The 18,895-nt window shown below is 41.9% G+C and overlaps 2 protein-coding genes across 8 annotated transcripts in view; both read right to left on the reverse strand.

The window, feature by feature from the left end:
- The window catches only part of PIP5K1B (phosphatidylinositol-4-phosphate 5-kinase type 1 beta), a 279,387-nt gene that overhangs the window by 190,878 nt on the left and 69,614 nt on the right, over window positions 1-18,895 (reverse strand). Inside the window, exon 1 of one of the 7 annotated variants that reach the window (XM_023627255.2) lies at window positions 5,678-5,918. The exons of the other annotated variants lie outside the window; for them this stretch is intronic. The gene's annotated coding sequence lies outside the window, so the exon portion shown is untranslated. Of the gene's footprint in view, window positions 1-5,677; window positions 5,919-18,895 lie in introns of those variants that run through there. 7 annotated transcript variants of the gene reach the window in all.
- PABIR1 (PP2A Aalpha (PPP2R1A) and B55A (PPP2R2A) interacting phosphatase regulator 1) lies at window positions 14,731-18,464 on the reverse strand. The gene has a single exon (XM_014735421.3). The coding sequence runs from the start codon at window positions 17,339-17,341 to the stop codon at window positions 16,352-16,354; it is 990 nt and encodes a 329-aa protein (XP_014590907.2). The 5' UTR covers window positions 17,342-18,464; the 3' UTR covers window positions 14,731-16,351.

An 18,895-nucleotide genomic window follows, 5' to 3' on the forward strand; every position in this document is an offset into this window, starting at 1 on the left:
GCAGGTTCAGGGCTTGGCAGCTAAGTGTGGGCTGGAAGGCAGCCTTCATCTGCCATTCAGCAGAGTACCTTCGTAGAACCACACAGAGCAGCCTGCACCCTCTCGACATGGACTACCTACCACGGATGGTAGGGTGGGATGGGTCTTCAAGGTCAGCGCTCCACCAGTAAGAAAGGAGTGGTGGAGGTTCAAGCTCCCCCTGCTTCATCCTGAGGCCAGAGAATCCATGGAGGGTGGGATTATTCCTTCATTTATCAAACATTCGTGCATGGGCAGGCCCGTGCTAGGTGCCGGGGGCAAGGCTTGGGCCAAACCTCAAACGCTGGCAGTCTAAGGAAAGGCCCACTCCCAACATTTGCAGGGTCCAGGCAAGAGAACAAATGGAGGCCCACATACCATATGCTGTGAGGCTTCTCGTCACTCACCAGCCTAAACTGGGCCCCTGCTGCCCACATGGACTTCCACCCCCATCAACATCACTGATCTCAAATCCTCAAAGGAACCTGATGCAGGAAGGCTGGGCTTTGGATTTAGAATTCTCAGACTCCTGAGCGTTTTGGGCCAGAATGGGCTAGCCCTCGGTCTCTAGCATGCTGCCTTCTCTTTCCCCCTGCAGTCCTGTCCCACATCTCAAAGGGCTTTGTGCACATGTGTGCAGACAACCCCGCAGACACTGCTAATCATCTTTCACACCCAAGGGCATATTCACTGGGGCCCGGTTCTCCCTCAGGAGGATGGACTTGGGAAAGAGGCCCCAGGCTCTCGAAGCAAGCTTAGGGTCATTGGGCCAAAGAATTCGGGATTTGGGGGCCTGGTTCCACGGGGTGTAGCACAGAAAGGAGTACATGGGCTCAAGCTAGGCACATCTCCTTGGCTTCTCAGACTTGTTGCTCCATAGAGAAGAGGTACAGCCACCGGAGGGCCACAGTGGGACCCTTTCAAGTATAAGACCCAGATTAGATGGTGCAGGGCAGGGCCCCTCTGGCCTGGGTTTAAGAGCAGTACTGCCTAAGAGACAGAAGGGTCAACTGGCAGTCATAAAACAGTGTAATCAGTGCTCAGATAGGGTGGATACAGCTTGCTCAGGGGAGCACACGGAAGGGGCACGCGGTCTGGACTCTGGAAAGGCTCATTTCAGAAGGTGATAACATACCTGAGATGTATCTTAAATGACTTGCAGAGAGCAAGGTAGAAAAAGCTGGAATGAGTGTTTCCAGGGCACAGGAGCAGCATTTGCAAAGGCATGGAGGTGGGACAACATGGTGTCTTCTGGAAATTACTAGTGATTTGTCATGGTGGAAATAAAGGGGTATGTGTTGGGGAGGGGCCTGGCATGAATCTGGAAGGTTCTGCAGGGAAGGCCTTGTATGCCATGCTAAGTAAGGTATTTGGAATAACAGAAGGGTCACCAAAGAGGACTTCATTCATCTTCATGACTGACAAGTGCCCTAATTGAGCCCCTGATGAAGAGAGGGTGTGTACTACACACAGCGAGTTTCAGCGTTATCAATTACACTCTTAATGCTTTCTTGAAAAATCTATTAAAGCCAACATACTGATGGGCAGTGTGGTCACCTCAAATATAACTTTAGCCAGAGCCCAGATCTTTCCTTAGCTTTGGACTCACATGCACAGCTGACATCTCCCCTTGGGTTTCTCACAAGCATGTTAGACCCATAATATGACATAGACAGACGCCAAACACTTCTACTCCTGCCCCTTCTGACATCCCCATCTCATTCAATATCACTCCATTCCCCTTCCTACTCAAGTCAGTAAACTAGGAGTCATCCTTGATTTCCCTCTCTCCCCCTCACCATGCCCTTCCTTAAGTCCTGCTGATTTCTCATAACCACCTTCTCCTCGCCATCCTCGCTCGCTCTCAGCCCCGTTACCAGCATCTTTTGCCTGGACTAATACAACAGCCTCCTAACTGGTCTCCTTGCTTCCATTCTCTACAAGGCATGAATGATCATAAAAAGGAAATCTGTTCAGCTTAGTCCCTCGTGTAAAATCCTTTAATGTCTTCCCACTGCATTTAGAATAAAATACAAACTCCTTACTACAGCCTGTAAGACGCTGCATGATCCGCTGCCCAACTTGCCCTTCATTGTCATCTTACACTGTTCTTCCCCAACTCTCTGGGCTCCAGCCTCCCTAGAGCCTGATGTCCATTCCTCAAACACACCAGGTCTTTCTTGCTCAAGGACTCTGCACATGCTACTCCCAGCCTGTGATGCTTCTCCCCGACCACCCCATCCAAAGTAGGGGCTTGTCTCAGCCCGTTGTGTATTTCCTGCCTAACCTTCATTGTAACTGGCAATGATTTCATTATTTGTCTCTCTCTCTGTTTATTTATTTTTGGTCTATCTTCCCTGGCTATAATATAAACTCCAGGAAGCCGGGGGAATAACATGGCTGTTTGAAACTAGAGGTAAAATTGTTAATGAAGGCTCAGTGTGTGGACCTTAGTAGGTACTCACGAACTATTCACCAAGTGAACAATGGACACCCATACTAGATATTCACCCCTCTCACTCTCCAGACTTTTGTTAATTAGGCTTCCTAAAATTAAAAAAAAAAAAAATCCTTGCTTATGAAACAAGCTTAAAATTAATGAAGGAATTATTACACTTTGAGGAAGTTTAATTTTAATCTGGGCTCCAATAGATTATTTTCTTCAAGTATTCACATTGGCTGTTATGGAGAACTCCATGGAGAAATTTTGAAAAGCTATCATGGATGCAAATTCGTTTATTAAAAAAAATCATGTCGGTAACATAACAGTACTACATGCCTTATTTAATGTGGAAAATATTTAAATAAGATCATTATGGCTCTCTTACAACATATCTATTTAGTCTAAACCTCTGGTTCCTTTCCACTATAAATCTACTTTGTTTGAAATCTCAGAATGTACAGCCCAAGGCTTTTCCAATGCTGAGACGAACAGATGTGTACAGTGATCTTGATCATGCTTTGGAGTATCACTAAGGGCATGAAAAATTTAGCAGATAATTCAAACTACATATTCTTTGTCTATTCTATCTCTTTGTGAATCTGCAGCTATAATTTCTAAGCTATTAAATCCAAGGCAGGAAAACAGTATGTCACCGAGATAAGCAAGTAGTTACAAGAACACCTTATTAAGCCACGTCCATTTCATTTACTCCTATGATCAAATGATTGAATAATTTCCTAAAAAGGAATAAACAAACAATTAGGTTTTTTAATCAAACAGAAATATAGAGAAATAAGAAAACATTGTTAGTAAAAAATTTTTTTAACTTAACTCAAGAATTAATTATTTGTTTTAAATGAACATTGCAATTCTTGTTTGCTGGAAATTCCTAGACTATACTCCGTCCCTTGCACACATTGCAGGACACTTTCCACATTCCCCTTGTCTCCATGGAGAATGCCTAGCCACTTATCAACCTGCTAAAGAGTTGCTTCTTTTGTAAACACCTTTGTTCTTTCTTTCCTCTGGATTCCTGTAGCATCTTGGAAAATAAGTCTGTTATATACTGCAATAAAGTATGACAAAGCACTGTTGGTTTTTTTATTTGTATGTGTGTGTACCCCACCTAGAGCAGCCTAAGGACGTGCTCACTCCTGTCTGTAACACCAGCCCTAAGCACAGTGCCTGGCACTAGTAGGTATTCATGGGACATTTATTTCAAAAATGAATGATTAAATCATCTCTATCATGCCTTCTCCTAGGATCTATAAATTTGGTGCCCATATTTTATAACGCTAAGATTGACAAACACGATGTTATTAAGGATTTTCGGGTCATTTCTAGATGCATGAAACAGAAATATGCTAATTTTAATGTCAAGATTTCTGAGATGTTGCAATGGGCAGCTGGAGGCAGTATTTGATATCTTGACTAACTTAGAAAATGTGGGATCTCAAGTTGTTAGCTATGAAAGATGGAAACGGTGGTGACCTTCAGTCAGGAGGGGAAGATATCTATCTAACTCTGGCCTCCTCCTCCATCACCACCCACCTACGCACCCACATGCTCCACATTTTCTTCCACTGAAACGACAGAACAGTATAACTGAGCTACTGGCGACCTCACTAACGCTGAATTACAGACAGGTCTAGTTTAGGAGATAAAGACTCCAGAGCAACATTTTCCTGATGATATTATCAGAACTCTCTAGTTTGGAGCAAATGAGGAAAAGTTTGTCTTAGATTCATGAAAAAGATCTGAAATTCACATTATTTTCAGAGAACTATACTTTTTTTTTTTTCAGTCACACACAGGAGCTCCAAACATGACCATCAAATAAATCACCCAATACTGACTTGGAAAAGAATGTTTTAAAAATGGGCACAATTGAATTGAAGTTAACATGCCAGCTATTTTATATTGGCAAGTCCAAGCAAACTTTGTCGTCTTTAAATTTTAGATGTTTAAATATACATCAGAACATTGTTTGTAAATGAGAAAAAACTAAAAATGCCCTAAACAGCCAAAAACAGTTGGTTAACTATACTACAGTACAGCCAGAGAGGGTAAAATGATGCAGAAGGATATTGAAAACATTCACTTTATACTACATGGAAAAAGTAGTTGACGGAGCTAACCATACAGTATGATGCCATTTTTGTGTGAAAATTACATAGGCATATTTAATCACATAAAAAGCCTGGAACAAACACACATGGGAGTGTAAACAGTGGCATCTCAGTGAAGTGTACTTCTTTTTGCTTATTGGAATTTTCTAAAGTTTCTAAAATTAACCTGTATTGCTTTTATCATTAGAAGGTGTAATTTGTTTGTTTTAACCTATTTGGTTCTTTCCTTCTATCTAATCTTTTTTTCACATTATTAAAATACATGACTTATGAAAAGTTGCTTAAAAGTAAATGTCACCTAAGTTTCTTTCCTAAATATACAGAATTTAATGGACTGTGTTCAAGTTTAAGCAAATTTCTGTATTCTGGAATGTGAAATGTGAATAAGAAGGAAAAAACCCAGCAATTTTCATGAGTGTTAGGAAAACTAAAAGGAAAGCTTACTGACATCATATACCATCAAAATTGCAACATCACTTCCCTAGACTGTGTATTCTAAGAGTTTTCATCTGTAAGATTTCCTAAAGCTTAACACACTCACTAATGTGCAACAATGAATCCATTATGACACGCATATCACCGTTTTCCATGAGCAAACATTCCACGTTTCCCAAGCACCATCTATCACCATTAATAACACTGGCTGAGCTCTTTCTACAGATAAGAATTGGTATTAGGAAAGATATGAAAGCCATTGTCCCTTTCTTTTAGGAAATCTGCCATAAAGATAGGGGATTATTGCATATATTACGTGTATAGATTCTTCAGGTCTCCATTGTTTCAAGTTATCAGTTTTCTGATAGTAAATAATTTTACGTGACTTATCCCCTCTAATCCTTAATACTTTTGAGGTAGGAACTACTCCCCATTTAACAGGTGAAAAGATCAAGGCACACAAAGATTAAGCAATTTGCTTAAAATCACAAAGCTGGGAAGTGGGGAGGCTAGGTTGGAATGCAGTTCTACCAGTCTGCAGAGGCTGTGCCTTTAACCATTACGTTGCATCCCGCCACCGGCCCCCCGCCCCCCAACAAAGGAAGGGCTACAGCAGCAGGCAGTGCAGTGACTCAGAGGAAACCAGCGCTACCTGGAGCCAGGAGAAGCAGAGGGGGCTCCACGGAGTGAGGAGTACTTGACTGGAGTCTTGGAAGGCAGAAATGCAGTATCAGGAGAGAGAAGTCGTTCCAGGAGAAGGCATTCTTCCCTCTTGGTACAAATAAGGCTTGGATGTCCCTCAGTCCTCTTCTATAAAGGACTGGGACAGATGGCCCAACCCACAAAAATGAACTTGACCATATTTTATGATTGGAATGAAATCGGAGCAATTCAAGGCAAAGAAAGCTTGCTTGCTTTCTTATCATTACCGCTTCTCTCCTCTCTCACCGTTCAGCAATAATTTTGAAAAGGAATAAGGACAGAAAGATCTATCTCTAAATAAAACCTAAGAGGACAATGAACTACTTTAAAAAAAAATTCACAGCACTCACTGAAGAGGAAAATGTCTCTGGGTTAAGAAACTGGGCCAAACTTAAAGAAATAATTGTGTCACAGTTGTGGAACTAAATTTCAATTTATAAGTGGAAAAAAGCCATCAAGGGAAATAGGTGACAAGGGAATAAAATGAACCAGACAAATTCATGAAGGAAGTGAATCAGAAAGCCTTTTGCTTGAAGAGTTTACTCCTGTTTGGAATAAAAATATTTACTTACAGATTTTTCCCGCCGCAATAATGCCAAGAAAAAGAAAAGAAAATTGTTTCATTTGGCCTAAGTTTTATCCGAAATTATAATCACATATATGCAAAGGGATATTTCTTATGAAACCCTTAATAACAATTTACCAATAAGAAAGGGAGGGGCATGACTTCTTACTTCCGTTTCTCTTTATCCTCAAGGATCTAAAAGACCTCAATCTTTTTCTTCAGCCATCTGGCTCTCTCCAATTCTGCTCATCCTATTCTCTCTTAAACCTACTCTAATCAGGCTTCCAGCCCACCACTCCAATGAAATGACTCTTACCAAGGTGACCTGTAACTTACACGTTGCTAAATCCAGTGCTCAATGGTCAGTCCTCACCTTCCTTGTCAGATCAACTGCAACTGACACACTTGATCGCTCTATCCTCTTTCACACATTCTCTTTACAGAGTTTCTAGGACAACCCGCTCTCTTGGTTTCCTACCTCCTGGTTGCTCCTTCTCAGTGTCCTTTTCCTGACCTCTTAATGTCCCAGGATGCTCCAAGTCTCAGTTCTTATTCTTCTATTCTTTGTGTGTGTGTGTGTGAGGAAGATTGGACCTGAGCTAACACTTGTTGCCAATCTTCCTCTTTTTGCTTGAGGAAGAGTGGCCCTGAGCTAACATCTGTGCCAATCTTCTTCTATTTTAGGTGGGATGCCACCAGAGTGTAGCTTGACTAATGGTGCTAGGTCTGCGCCCAGGATTTGAACCTGCAAACTCCGGGCCGCCAAAGCGGAGGGCATGAGCTTAACCACTACGCCACAGGGGCAGCCCTTTATTCTTCTCTTCTTGACACACATTCACGTGACCCTTAGTGATGTCACGTATTCCTGACTTTAAATATGATCACAGGCAGGTGGCTTCCAATTGTGTACTTCCAGCCCAGCTCTCTTTCCTGAACTCCAGACTGAGAGATCTAACTGCCTACTTGGCATCTCTACTTGAATGTCCAATGAGGATCATTTACTTAACATATCCCCAACTGAGCTTCTGATGCCCGGACTCTCACACACCCAGAAAAGACAAATCCTACTTCATTCACAGATTTCCACAGCTCAGTTGATGGCAACTCCATCCTTCCCGTTCCTCAGGCCCTGAACTTTGGTATTATCCTTAACATTTCTCTTTCTCACTCCCACCTTAAATTTGTCAGGAAAATCTGTTGGCTCTACCTTCAAAACACATCTGGAATTTAACCACTTCTCCTCACCTCCACTATGACCCTCATCAAGCCGCCATCACCTCTTACCTAGATTCCTGGAAAGCCTCCTAATGGGTGCCCCCGCTTCTACCACTGCCCCTCATTGTCTACTGTCAACACAGCAAGAGTGTTCCTTTTAAAACCTAAGACAGATCATGCCACATCTATGCTCAAACTCCTGCAATGGCTCTCCATCTCTTATAATCAAAGCCAAGGTCCTTCAGTGGCTCACAAGACCCTATGCCATCCGTGTTTGCAACAATCCCCACCCCCACCCACCTCTCTAAGCCCCCTCCAACTATTTTTCCCTTCAAGAACTCGGCTCCAGCCACCCTGACCTCCTTGCTGTTGCTCACTATATATATCACGTAATTTACTTATTACGTTTGTCACCCCTCCCTCTGCCCTGTTACAATATAAGCAGAATGTGTGCTCCACAGGGCAAGAGTCTTTGTTTTGTACACTGATGTATCCTATGAGACCAGCCAGTGTGAGGCACATAACAGGTACTCTAATTGAAATTGCTTAGTGAATGAATTTCCAGTCTCTTAGCAAACTATAAAGAGCCTGGTCATGTGATAGACTTGTTCCACTAAGAATCTTACTACATTCCTTTCTCTTAAAAAATCTGTGCCAGGGGCCGGCCCAGTGGCACAGCGGTTAAGTGTGCACGTTCTGCTTCGGCGGCCAGGGGTTCGCCGGTTCGGATCCCGGGTGCAGACATGGCACCACTTGGCAAGCCATGCTGTGGCAGGCATCTCACATATAAAGTAGAGGAAGGTGGGCATGGATGTTAGCTCAGGGCCAGTCTTCCTCAGTAAAAAGAGGAGGATTGGCAGCAGTTAGCTCAGGGCTAATCTTCCTCAAAAAAAAAAAAAAAATCTGTGCCATTTGTTCATCCATATATCCATCCATTAATCATCCACTCAGTACAAATTTGAGTAACTATACTGGGCTAGCACAAGCAGTAGGGACATAAGTAAAAGGCTAAAGCTTTGTTTTTGCACAGGGCAAAGAGAAGAAACCAGACAAATGGTTTGTAATCCTAGGAACGATAATCTAAGGACAACCAAGGATACTGTGTGTAACTCAAGTACAATTCAGCCCATTAATTGCCTCTATAGAAGGAAGCTCTGGGTACAAAGGATCACAGAAGAAGGCCATCTAATTGACCAAGGCTGGAGAGGAGGGGCCATCAGGAAAGACTTTCCAGAAGCTGTGCCCCTTGGGCTAGGTTTTTAAGTAGTAGTTACGGAAAGAGTTGGTAGGGACTGTAGACAAAGAAGAGAGGAAGAGCCATTCTAAGCAGAGGACACAGCTTGTCAAAGCACAGCCAGTACACGGGAGCATGAAGCCTTGGGGAACCTCAGGCAGCTCAGAGGGGCTTGAGTCCTGGAGTTCAGCGGATATGTGGAGGTAGAGAGGTCTTCTTTCACTCATACTGCACGTTTGACTTAATCTTGAAGTTAAGGGGTAGCCATTAAAGTTCCATTTCAGGTTTGCATTTTAAAAATATCTGGCAGCAAGAAGTATGGTAAAAGGGGGCCTTGAGAAAGACTATATAGATAGGTATAAAATTTTAATTCAGAGTTAGAAACCTAGTATAAATTGGTAAGGTAAAGTGCGCCAAGAATTTTAATTCGTGACTCAAAGCAACCTGATAATTATCATTATTTACAATTTTTTCAGAAGACTCAAAAGAAGAGAACATTAAGTAAGGCAAAGATGCTCAGAGAAACTCTTAAACACATTCGGATTCAACTCCAAATCCCAAATGAAGTGGAACAAAGGGTTAAGAAATGTTCATGAAGAAAGCCCCCACCAGTGTCACTCTCTCCTCAACAGGGAGCTCACGATTCTAGTTCAAGAAAGGGCTCACCTGACAAAGGAAATACCCAATCCATCCATCATCTCCCCACTCCCCTTCCCTCCTGAACATCTCATATTTTTCTTTCTAAAAGATACCAACACTCAATAGCTACTTGTTGCTCTGGAGTTCCGGTAATCCTCTTGGCATTGTAACAGTAAAATCCTTCTTTGTCCTTAAAGAGAGGGGGTGGGATTGCCTGAATCACAGGAACGGATACTTCAAGCAACCATTTTACTTTGCGAGGGCACAAAAGATCTTTCTCAATCATCTTCTTTCACAACATGCCTCGCTGGCCAAGCCTTAGATGTTCGTTTGCTTTGGAAGACCATTGTAGGCAACTGGAAAAGAACCAGAACTGTCCCTGGCACTGACAGAGAACTGAACTTTCGCAGGTAAATAAAAGCAGTAGGTTCTCTGTTCTCTAGTTTCAGTCATACTACCTTAGAACTTGTTAATGAGTGATTTTCACAGCTCCCCAAGTATTTATTCCAGAAGTTCAAAGAGAAATCAGGTACAAAGAGATCTTAGGTACAAGAATCAAACACCTATTTCTCTTTTAGGACAACACTTGGAATTTGGAAAGTTGATGGAAAATAAAAGCACGAAACACTCTCACCAATAGTACTTGTTCATGTGTGTGTACGTAATTTACAAAGTCCAATCTACCTACCTAAGAAACCCGAGGAGGAGAAAAGGAAATCTAAAATGGGAGGAAAGCTAAAGATGGCTCCAAGCACACAGAGCAAGGCTAATACAGTCAGCTGTGTGCGTGTACATTTGTAGAGAAAGAAAGCAAGCTTGTTATTATTTAGATAATAAAAGATTTTGGCTCAATTCTTTAAATCCTGCTGTTATTTTTCCTCTTAAAAATGACATATTTTTAACTTACAGGGTTTTTGGGCAGGGGAGAAGAGGGTCAAAATGGTTCCTGTTTACATTTCCCTAGGAACGATAATCTAAGGACAACCAAAGATACTGTGTAACTCAAATACAACATAGCATATATATGTATATATATTTAAAATGAAATAAACTATAATCTAAAATTTGTTTGTGGTTTGGGGATTTCTTATTTCAAATAGCAAATGTTTAAATATACATAAACCATGATTTCCTTCTATACCACTTTGTTTTACCTCTTACAAAAGAAAATCCTGAGAGCTTCTTCTAATATGATTATAATGTCTAAAGCCATCATTTTTAATAAACATATCATTTGACTTAACATAGAAGTGGCAGAACTAGCATGCTGGAAAATAGGCTTTATCTCAAATAAGAACAAAAGTCTGTTCATAAGGAAAAGACAAAAAAGACTTAAATTCAAAAGGAAAAAAAATAGAAAGTAATAGAGACTTAAGAAAAGGTACTTGGTTTTCCCATCGGTTAAACGGGAACAATCATAGCATCTGCCTCACAGGGCTGTCAGGAGGATTAAGTGAACTCACACATGCAGGGCACTGCACGCAGTGTCTAGGCCCATATTGAGAGCTCAATAAATATGAGCGCTAATTATTATTATTATCATCATTGTTATTGTTGTTGGTAATGGCTCATGTTACTAGGCTATCTCTTGCCTTCCCACTAGGGAAAGCAAACAGTCTTAAAGGGATCACAATCTGGTGAAAGTCTTTGCTGCCAAGCAACCATAGCCCTATCTCACAGAGGAAGTACACTGAAAAAACTGCTCGAGATTTCTCAAACCCAGAAGCAAGAAGAGGTAATTACAGAGAGATCAGTGTTTCTGACTTGTGAAGGGAGGGCTATCATCTAAAAAAGAGAGATAAGGCTTGTTCTGCATTTTCCAGAGAGCTGGGCTTGAATTAAATGGTGGAAGTTACAGAGGGAAGTGTCCGCTCAGGGGAAGATTCTCCAACGCTGAGAACACTCACCTTAGAAAAGGGCAGCCTACCTCGAAGGGTAGAGAATATACTGTTAGCCTGTTACTGAGTGTGAAAGCAGGAGTTTCATCAGTCAAGGATGATAAAGACAAGGTTCCTTAGCAAGTTCACGCCAGATGACAACAATGAGAACCACCACCGCCACAATAACAATGATAAGGTGACAGTTCTTCAGAAATTGTCCAGCATTTTTGTAAGGACTTCACACATAGTGACCCACTTAATCCTTACCACAGCCACCTGGCTCCATAGTCTGTGTCTGAACCACTACCATACGCTGCCTACCTCCCACTTTCAGAATCCTGAGCAAGTTACTTAACCTCTCTGTGCCTCCATTTCCTCATTTATAAAATGAAGATAATAATAGCACTCATCTCAGATAACAGTGATAAATATTAAATGAAATAACACATTTGTTTAGCACCTAGATCAGTGCCTAACATGTAGCAAGTATTTATAATTTTTTATATAAAGGTTGTTTCCATTTTTAAGAAAATTTTTCACTTGGATGGCAAGTTAGGGAAGGCATAAAGAACGGTCTTGGCTACAGTGAGTAAGTGGAACTCAAGGCTTGCTGATTTAGGATTGATTCTCTAACTGAACAAAATTAGCCATGAAAAATATGGTCAAAACTGCTAAAGTGAGAGGTCAGTATGAGATTAAATTCCCCCTACCGTTGGTCATGACTGATTGTGATGTAAGACGCTGAAGTGGCCTAGTCCATCACCCACTACTGACGTCTCTTACCATCCTCAAGGCCTTGGCCAGTCACTCAACCGCACTTTCAGCAGAATCCTTAATTGCTTCAAGTTGGACTTTACCTAGTACCTACTAAACCAATACCCCAACCGAGGTCAATCCAATCCATGTCTTTTGTACCTGCCATCGAACTGCAACCTGGCATCCAACATATAAACCTTCTATTCACCCTTAAGTCACTCCTTTACAGATTCTCATAGAGGCAATATTAAACCTTTATTTCACTCAAGCTTCCAAATCTACTCCTGCCCCATCCTCAAATATCCTAGACTCCTCAATAACTGGAAAACAGAAGCAATTGGATATAAATCCTTTCCACTTTTCATATACCTTCCTCCACACCCCTAAACTGCTGCAACAGCAAATCAAGTCAACATTTACCGATTATCTCTGCCTAGGCTTTCACTCTCCTTCCTGTTTCAAAAGGAAAAAAAATGCTTCCACACCTCCTTTCCAAGGTCAACTCTTTCTTCTATTCTCTGATGCTACCCAGGAAATGCAGGTTACATAATCTTCTTGGTTTGTCGTTCCAGCAACTATCCCTCCATCTTCCACGTCTCTGTTGGACCTTCATACTTTCTCTACTCGTCTATAAACATGTCCACATGAAAAAATACGCAGTCCTGTTTCCCTCAGAAACCTTGATCCTTTCCCCATCTTACTGCCAAATATCTAAGAGTGGTCTTTTGCTGTAGCTATGTAACCCACTGAACTAATAGATGTGGACCACTGGAAGACAACCTGATCCCGGTTACTCTTGATTCCATCAACCTTTTACGTATGCTTAAAGGTTCCGACATCCAGCAGCTACAGATTTGGTGACCATTAATTATGTTTTCCATTTACGTTGTATTTTTAACAAACACAATAAAGGAAAATGTACCATAGAGGTTTGCTACACGCGACAAATGGTACTTTAAATGTTGATATGTGCTTTGGGACTTCTAGCAGAAAGTTTATAGATTAGTAATACTAACACTTTAAAAAAATGTATTTTGAAGGATAATTCTTACATGAGCTAAGCCCTTACATTCTACATAGTAATGACTGAAGTTATGAACAAGAATGTGATAATGTAAATTGTCTATTTAAACTTGCAGAGCCTCATCTGATTTAAAACTTAAGGCCTATACAGAAAAATAAGCTTACAGAAATAAAGGTTTCTCTATACCTTCAGGGAAAAGGATCTGGCAAAAGGACCTAAAATAGGAGAGAACATGATGTATTTAAAAAGAAGCAAGCAAGCCAGTGTAGGGTGGAGCACAGAAAACAAGGGGAGGGCAAGGCAAAGGCCAGATCCCACAGGGCCTCATGGCCAGAATGAATACATTTTGGTACACCATAAGAACAACAGGAAGCAAATGAAAAGCTTTAAGCTGGATGATGGAAGGATCAGACCTGCAATTTTAAAAGGATTACTCTAGTTGCTATACGGAGAATGAATGGGTAGCCAACCAGAGTCAATGTGATGGGGACAAATGGGGCTTAGAAGGCTGTTTCAGAAGCCTAAGAGGGAAATGATGGTAGCCTGGAGCAGGGTGGCAGTAGAGATGAAAATAAGGAGAAAAACTCTGGAAGATAAAATCAGTAAGACTTGGTGAATGATTAGACATGGGGGAAAGAAAAGAAGAGAGATGTCAATGACATGTTGGTTTCCTGAATTTATATACGTATATACATCAAATGCGGAGTAACACAACTTATACAATATATACCAAATTATTAAAAGAAATTACCCATGGGAATGGAAGACAAATTTTACATAGTAAAAGGCAGACTTTGATTTTTTTCTATATAGATATCTGCATTGTTTAAATTTTTTTATAATCAGCAAGTATACATTATTTCATAGTTAAATTCACACTCAATATAAAGAAATAAAGTATCTGCCTGGCTGAAAAGCATATGAATGGCATATTAGGGAGAAGGAACAATCTATACAAAGGTACAAACACGTGAAAGTACATGGCATATTTATAGAATATCAAGCAGTCCAGTGTTTGCAGAGCAAGAAGGATGTGTATTGGCAGAGGATGAGGAGAGGATTAAAGCTGTGTTAGAGAATAGTTCACAGAGGAACTTACTAAACGCCAGGCTAAAGAAAGCGTTCCCTAAACTGTAAGAAATAGGGAAGCATATAAAGTTTTAAGCAAGAGGGTAAAAAAATCAAGTCTACATTTCAGAAAGATCACTTTAGAGGCAGTGTGAAGTCTGGGCCAAAAGGGAGGTAAGAAAATAGGCTGGGAGATCACTTCGGCCAGAACTTAAGCTAAATCAGGGGCAACTGAGAGTGTGAAGGGGAGAGATTTGAGATTCATTTCAGAAGACAGGACTTGGTGGATTAAGCTGAATGTGACAGATAGGGAAAAGGGAAAGTCAAAGATGCTTCCCATGGCTTCTAGTTTAGGAAATTAGATAGCGATGGCATCGATTTAGGTAATTCAAGAACAGGTTAAATGAAAAGATAATAAATTTTGTTTTGGAGATGCTGAGGTCAAAGTACCTCTGGAAGCAGGTCCAGGTGCCCAACAGGAAGATGGATATATAGCTTTGAATTTGAGGAACAAGGTCAGGACTGGAGCACATGAATACTATTAACCAGAACAGAGAATTTTAATCCTGTGGATACGATCTTACCCTTGATGTAATTTCACTGAATTCTTGAGGCAACTGTCAAAAGTTGACCAGTTCCATTTATTCTCATAGTTGTAAAAGTTCCACAGAATCGTTAAAGTCTCTGTAGGCAACAACTTAAAAAAGTAAGCCAGAGCTTTTTGTCTTGGTCTCTCTTAGTCTTTTATTTTTTTTCTCCTTCCCCTTTTGTCTACTATTCTTTCCCTCTTTCTATCTATCAAGTTAAGGAAGATATTGGAAGTATAACATAAAAAAACCCTTTGTTATTAAATATTTTCATATTTTTGTCTTAATTGTAAAAGGCAAAGAGAAGAACATTTCACAATTCTACCTTTAATAAAACCTAAGTTAAATAATGATTTACCTATGTGACTCTCCACTGATTCTCTCTTGGAAGTTATTGACCCTTAATTAACTGATGGCCTCAAGGCAGTCAACTCCAGCTGTAGCTTTAACCACAGAGGTGCCTGAAACAAATCCAGTCCTGTTGCTGCTCACCGTCAGAGATCCAAATCACACTGTACCTTTGTCTAACTGATGATGCCCTAGTTTGGTTGGAGGTGGAGAGGAAGGACCTGTTGGCAAGGAAACAGCTGCTTCCTTCCTGAGCCAAGGAAAACCCGGAAGCTGACAGATGGGCAGAGCAGAAAAGCAGCCAAAAGTTGCTCTGGCTCCTGGTTGGCAAGGATTTTCACTGAGGCACAATTGGATATTTTAAAGCATATCAAAGACTGAGAGGGTTTTACCTGCCTGGGTGCTCTGCTGAAGTTTAACAGGGCTTCCCACGCATTTTCTACACTTGAAAAACTTTTAAGTTTGCAGTGGTAGAGAGAACCTGGCCTCAGCCTAAGTACAGTGGGCTAAGACTGCAAGGCACTGTCCCATTTCACTTTAGGATTATACCCAAGAGAATGCACTTTCTGGCAAAAAAAAAAAATTCATTTTCTGTATAGTAGTTATATTTGTAGGACTTACTAGAATTATTATTAAAAATTTCATTAGAAAATCTTTTTCTTAAATACGTTTACTTTTATATATTTTAAAAGATTTGTTGCAAACTCTTATATTTTGTTCTTTTATCATTCCCCCTCCCATCCACTTCTGTGCCCAGAAAATTAAATATCCAAGGATTCCTGGGTAAAACAGACAACCACTGGATTGACATAACTAACATTTTAAAAATGGCTGTAAATAGGTAACTTGTTGTTCTTTATCAAATAGAAATTAGCAATCACTGAAAATACCATTAAAAATTAGTGTGGGCATGAAGTATGGAATTTTAAAACATCAGTTTACTATGCTGATTAATTCAACATTTATATTTGCATCAGAACTTAATAATCCCATAAATAAATAGAGCTCTCAATTATTTTAAAAAATCAAGGGATAACATATGTATTTAGACACATTAGCAGCGTAAAGATGTATGCTTCAACACACTTATTGGGAAAACGTCTGAAAATATTACTACACTGAATTCAAGGGCATCCGCAGGAACCTGACATAAAAGTTCTCTAGAATAACGACAATTCAGGAAATTCCAAAAAAGGAAAAGGGTCAAATAGGAAATAGCCTCAAATTAATCGACAAAGTTCAGTGCTTGCTCCAACTTGATTTTTCTCTCTATTGCAAAAAAACCGAGTCTCAGGATGGGTGGGCGAATCACTTAGATGAAAGTTCATCTACGGGAATAAACGGAGAGGCCGCTTGGGCAGGCGACACAGGAGAGTCGGTGGTAGTGCTGACTTTCGCTGGTGAGTTACAAGAAGATCCGGCACTGCTGCTGTTTCCATCAAGGGTATCTGAAGACACACACACACCAGGATCTGACAGCTGTGCAACGTCAGAAGAAAGCATGGTGGTGATGCCCTGGAAAAATCTCTTTGGCTGATACTCAGTTTCCATTTCACATTTTCTTTTCAATGGTCCAAGAACACTTGGTCTAATGCAATTAATGGGACTCTGGCTTCTCCGGGTAGAAAATCGGGTCGTTGGGCTGGGAATAGGACTTGGAGGCAATCCATTGCTACTCACAAAACTTTGCAAGGATGGTGAAAAACACTGCTTCCCAATTCCCCGGGTGGGTGACGGCGCTGGTGACACCGGAATGAAATCGATGCGCTTCGGGGAGGCGGATTTCTCCACATCGTTGTCACTCAGGCTGAAACTTTCCTCCCAGGAGTGGCTTATCTGCATTGCGTTCTGCACCTCGCGCTCGTGGACCGTCTCTCGGTTGATCAAGTCCATGCCCTCCTCCTGTTTGATCTGGTGCAAGCGGCTGCTGTGCATGCGGACGGGGGAGGCCGGTAGCAGCAGGCCGTGGCGGTTCGGGAACGTCGTGCTGTTCCGCCTGGCGCTCGGCGCCTCGGCCTGGAACACCGGCGAAGTGTCACTGAGGCCGTGGATCAGGGGGGCGCTGTTAGACCTCCTGAGGCCCCCGCCGCCGCTATTGCCGCCGCCCTCCGCCGGGCTCCCGCCCGTCCCCGGAGGCAGCTCCAGGTCTAGCTCCATCTTCTCCTGAGCCATGTCGGAGGCAGGGAGGCGGGGGCGGTGCTCAGTCAGAGACCTAGAACTCCCATTCCCCGCAGTCCAGGGCCGCCGCTGCTGCCGCCGCCACCGGGAATCTGTCAGCGGACTCGGTCCTCTGCGCATGCGTGCCCCATCGCGCAGGCGCCCTGCGATCTCCCTCCTCGCGGCGCCTGCTTAATACGTAACAGCTGCGCCGGAGCCCTAGGGGGAGGGGCGAGGAGTGGTTGGGCGGCTAGTCTGTATGCTTTTCTTCCGCAAATAGCTGTTGCGCGCACGTCGCATTAACGCGTGTTAATGAGGTTGCTATACTCGGGAGTATACATTTAAAAAACAAGAGCTCTGAAAGAGAGGTGATGTGGAGCTGTATAATGGGGAATGGGGCTTGGCCTAACCAGAGAGGGCTTCCCCGAGGAAGGGACAATCTCCTGAGATCCGAAGAAGTAGGCGAAACAGGTGTGATGTGCAACTGTCCGGGAAGCGGGAAGCTAGGGCTCCCAGCCAGGTGGCAGGCAGAAACCAGGAGGGACGGGAGGAACGGAGGGAAGTGAGGGAGTGTGGCCTGGAGTGGAGAGTGAGGGCTGACAAGATGTGAGGTGGTCCACATTCTGGTCTTCATATATTCTGAGAACAATGAAAACTCTGAAGGTTTTCAAGCATGATTATAATAGCGACTGAAAAGCTCGCTGGCTGCAGTCTGGAGAATACATTACTGGGAGACTAGAACCTCCAGGAAAAAGACCAGAGAGGATGATGATTGGCACTAAGGTGGTACTGTGGGAGAGGAGATGGAGAGAATGCTAAATTTAAGAACTATTTGGGTTAGGGGGAAAAAACCAACCTATAAATGTTTTACTATTATTTTATTTCCAGTTATATTTTCAGCATAAGCATACGTGCTCAATAATGTTCATTCAGTATGAAGGATTAAAGGAAGACAAAATGAATAGGTCCTCACATTTTAAAAATAACAACACAATACTTGGCTCATGTAATTAATAGACACTTTGACATCTCATTAAAATGGGTCTATATTTATTTCTTCATGTATTCAGTCAGTCAAGATTTTTCTGCATACCTTCTATGCACCAGGCACTGTGCTAGGAAATGGGCCCTAATATGAGGAGATTAATTTCTACTGGGGGAAAAGAGATCAATAAATGAGTTTGGTGAACTGGCAGTGAAACAAAGAAGGGCTGTGCAGCTGAAGCATAAGGGGGAGAGGGGTATGAAGGGGTACATGAGTTTGGATCACATTCTAAGTATGATGAAAAGCCACTGGGGAGTTTCAAGTAGGAGAGTGATATTATCTGGTTTAGGTTTTAAATATCACTTTAGCTCTGTGGAAAATAGACTGAAAGAGGGCAAGAGGGGAGGCAGAAAGACAGATTAGGAACCTATGGCAGTGGTACAAAGAAGAGATTACTGGACTAGGGTTGTATCACCAATAGGATTGGCAGATGGCTTAGATTTAGATGGTGAAAGAAACATAATTCAAAGGCAACTCATAGGTTTTTTTTACTTAAACTGGGTAGATGGTAGTATCATTTACTGAGATAGGGAAGGAGTGTGTTTGGAGAAGTGGAAATTAAGAGTTCTTTGGTCAATTTGAGTTGGAGGTGGCTGTTAGATATCCATGTGGCGATCCAAACTGAAAGAGAGCTTAGTGATTTTTGTTCC

This window comes from Equus caballus, chromosome 23 (genome assembly GCF_041296265.1).
Source record: "Equus caballus isolate H_3958 breed thoroughbred chromosome 23, TB-T2T, whole genome shotgun sequence".
NCBI classification, from domain to species: Eukaryota; Metazoa; Chordata; class Mammalia; order Perissodactyla; family Equidae; genus Equus; species Equus caballus.

Excerpts from the sequence above, each read along its gene's own strand:
- PABIR1 (XM_014735421.3), bottom strand. The coding sequence starts at position 17,341 with ATGCGCAGAGGACCGAGTCCGCTGACAGATTCCCGGTGGCGGCGGCAG.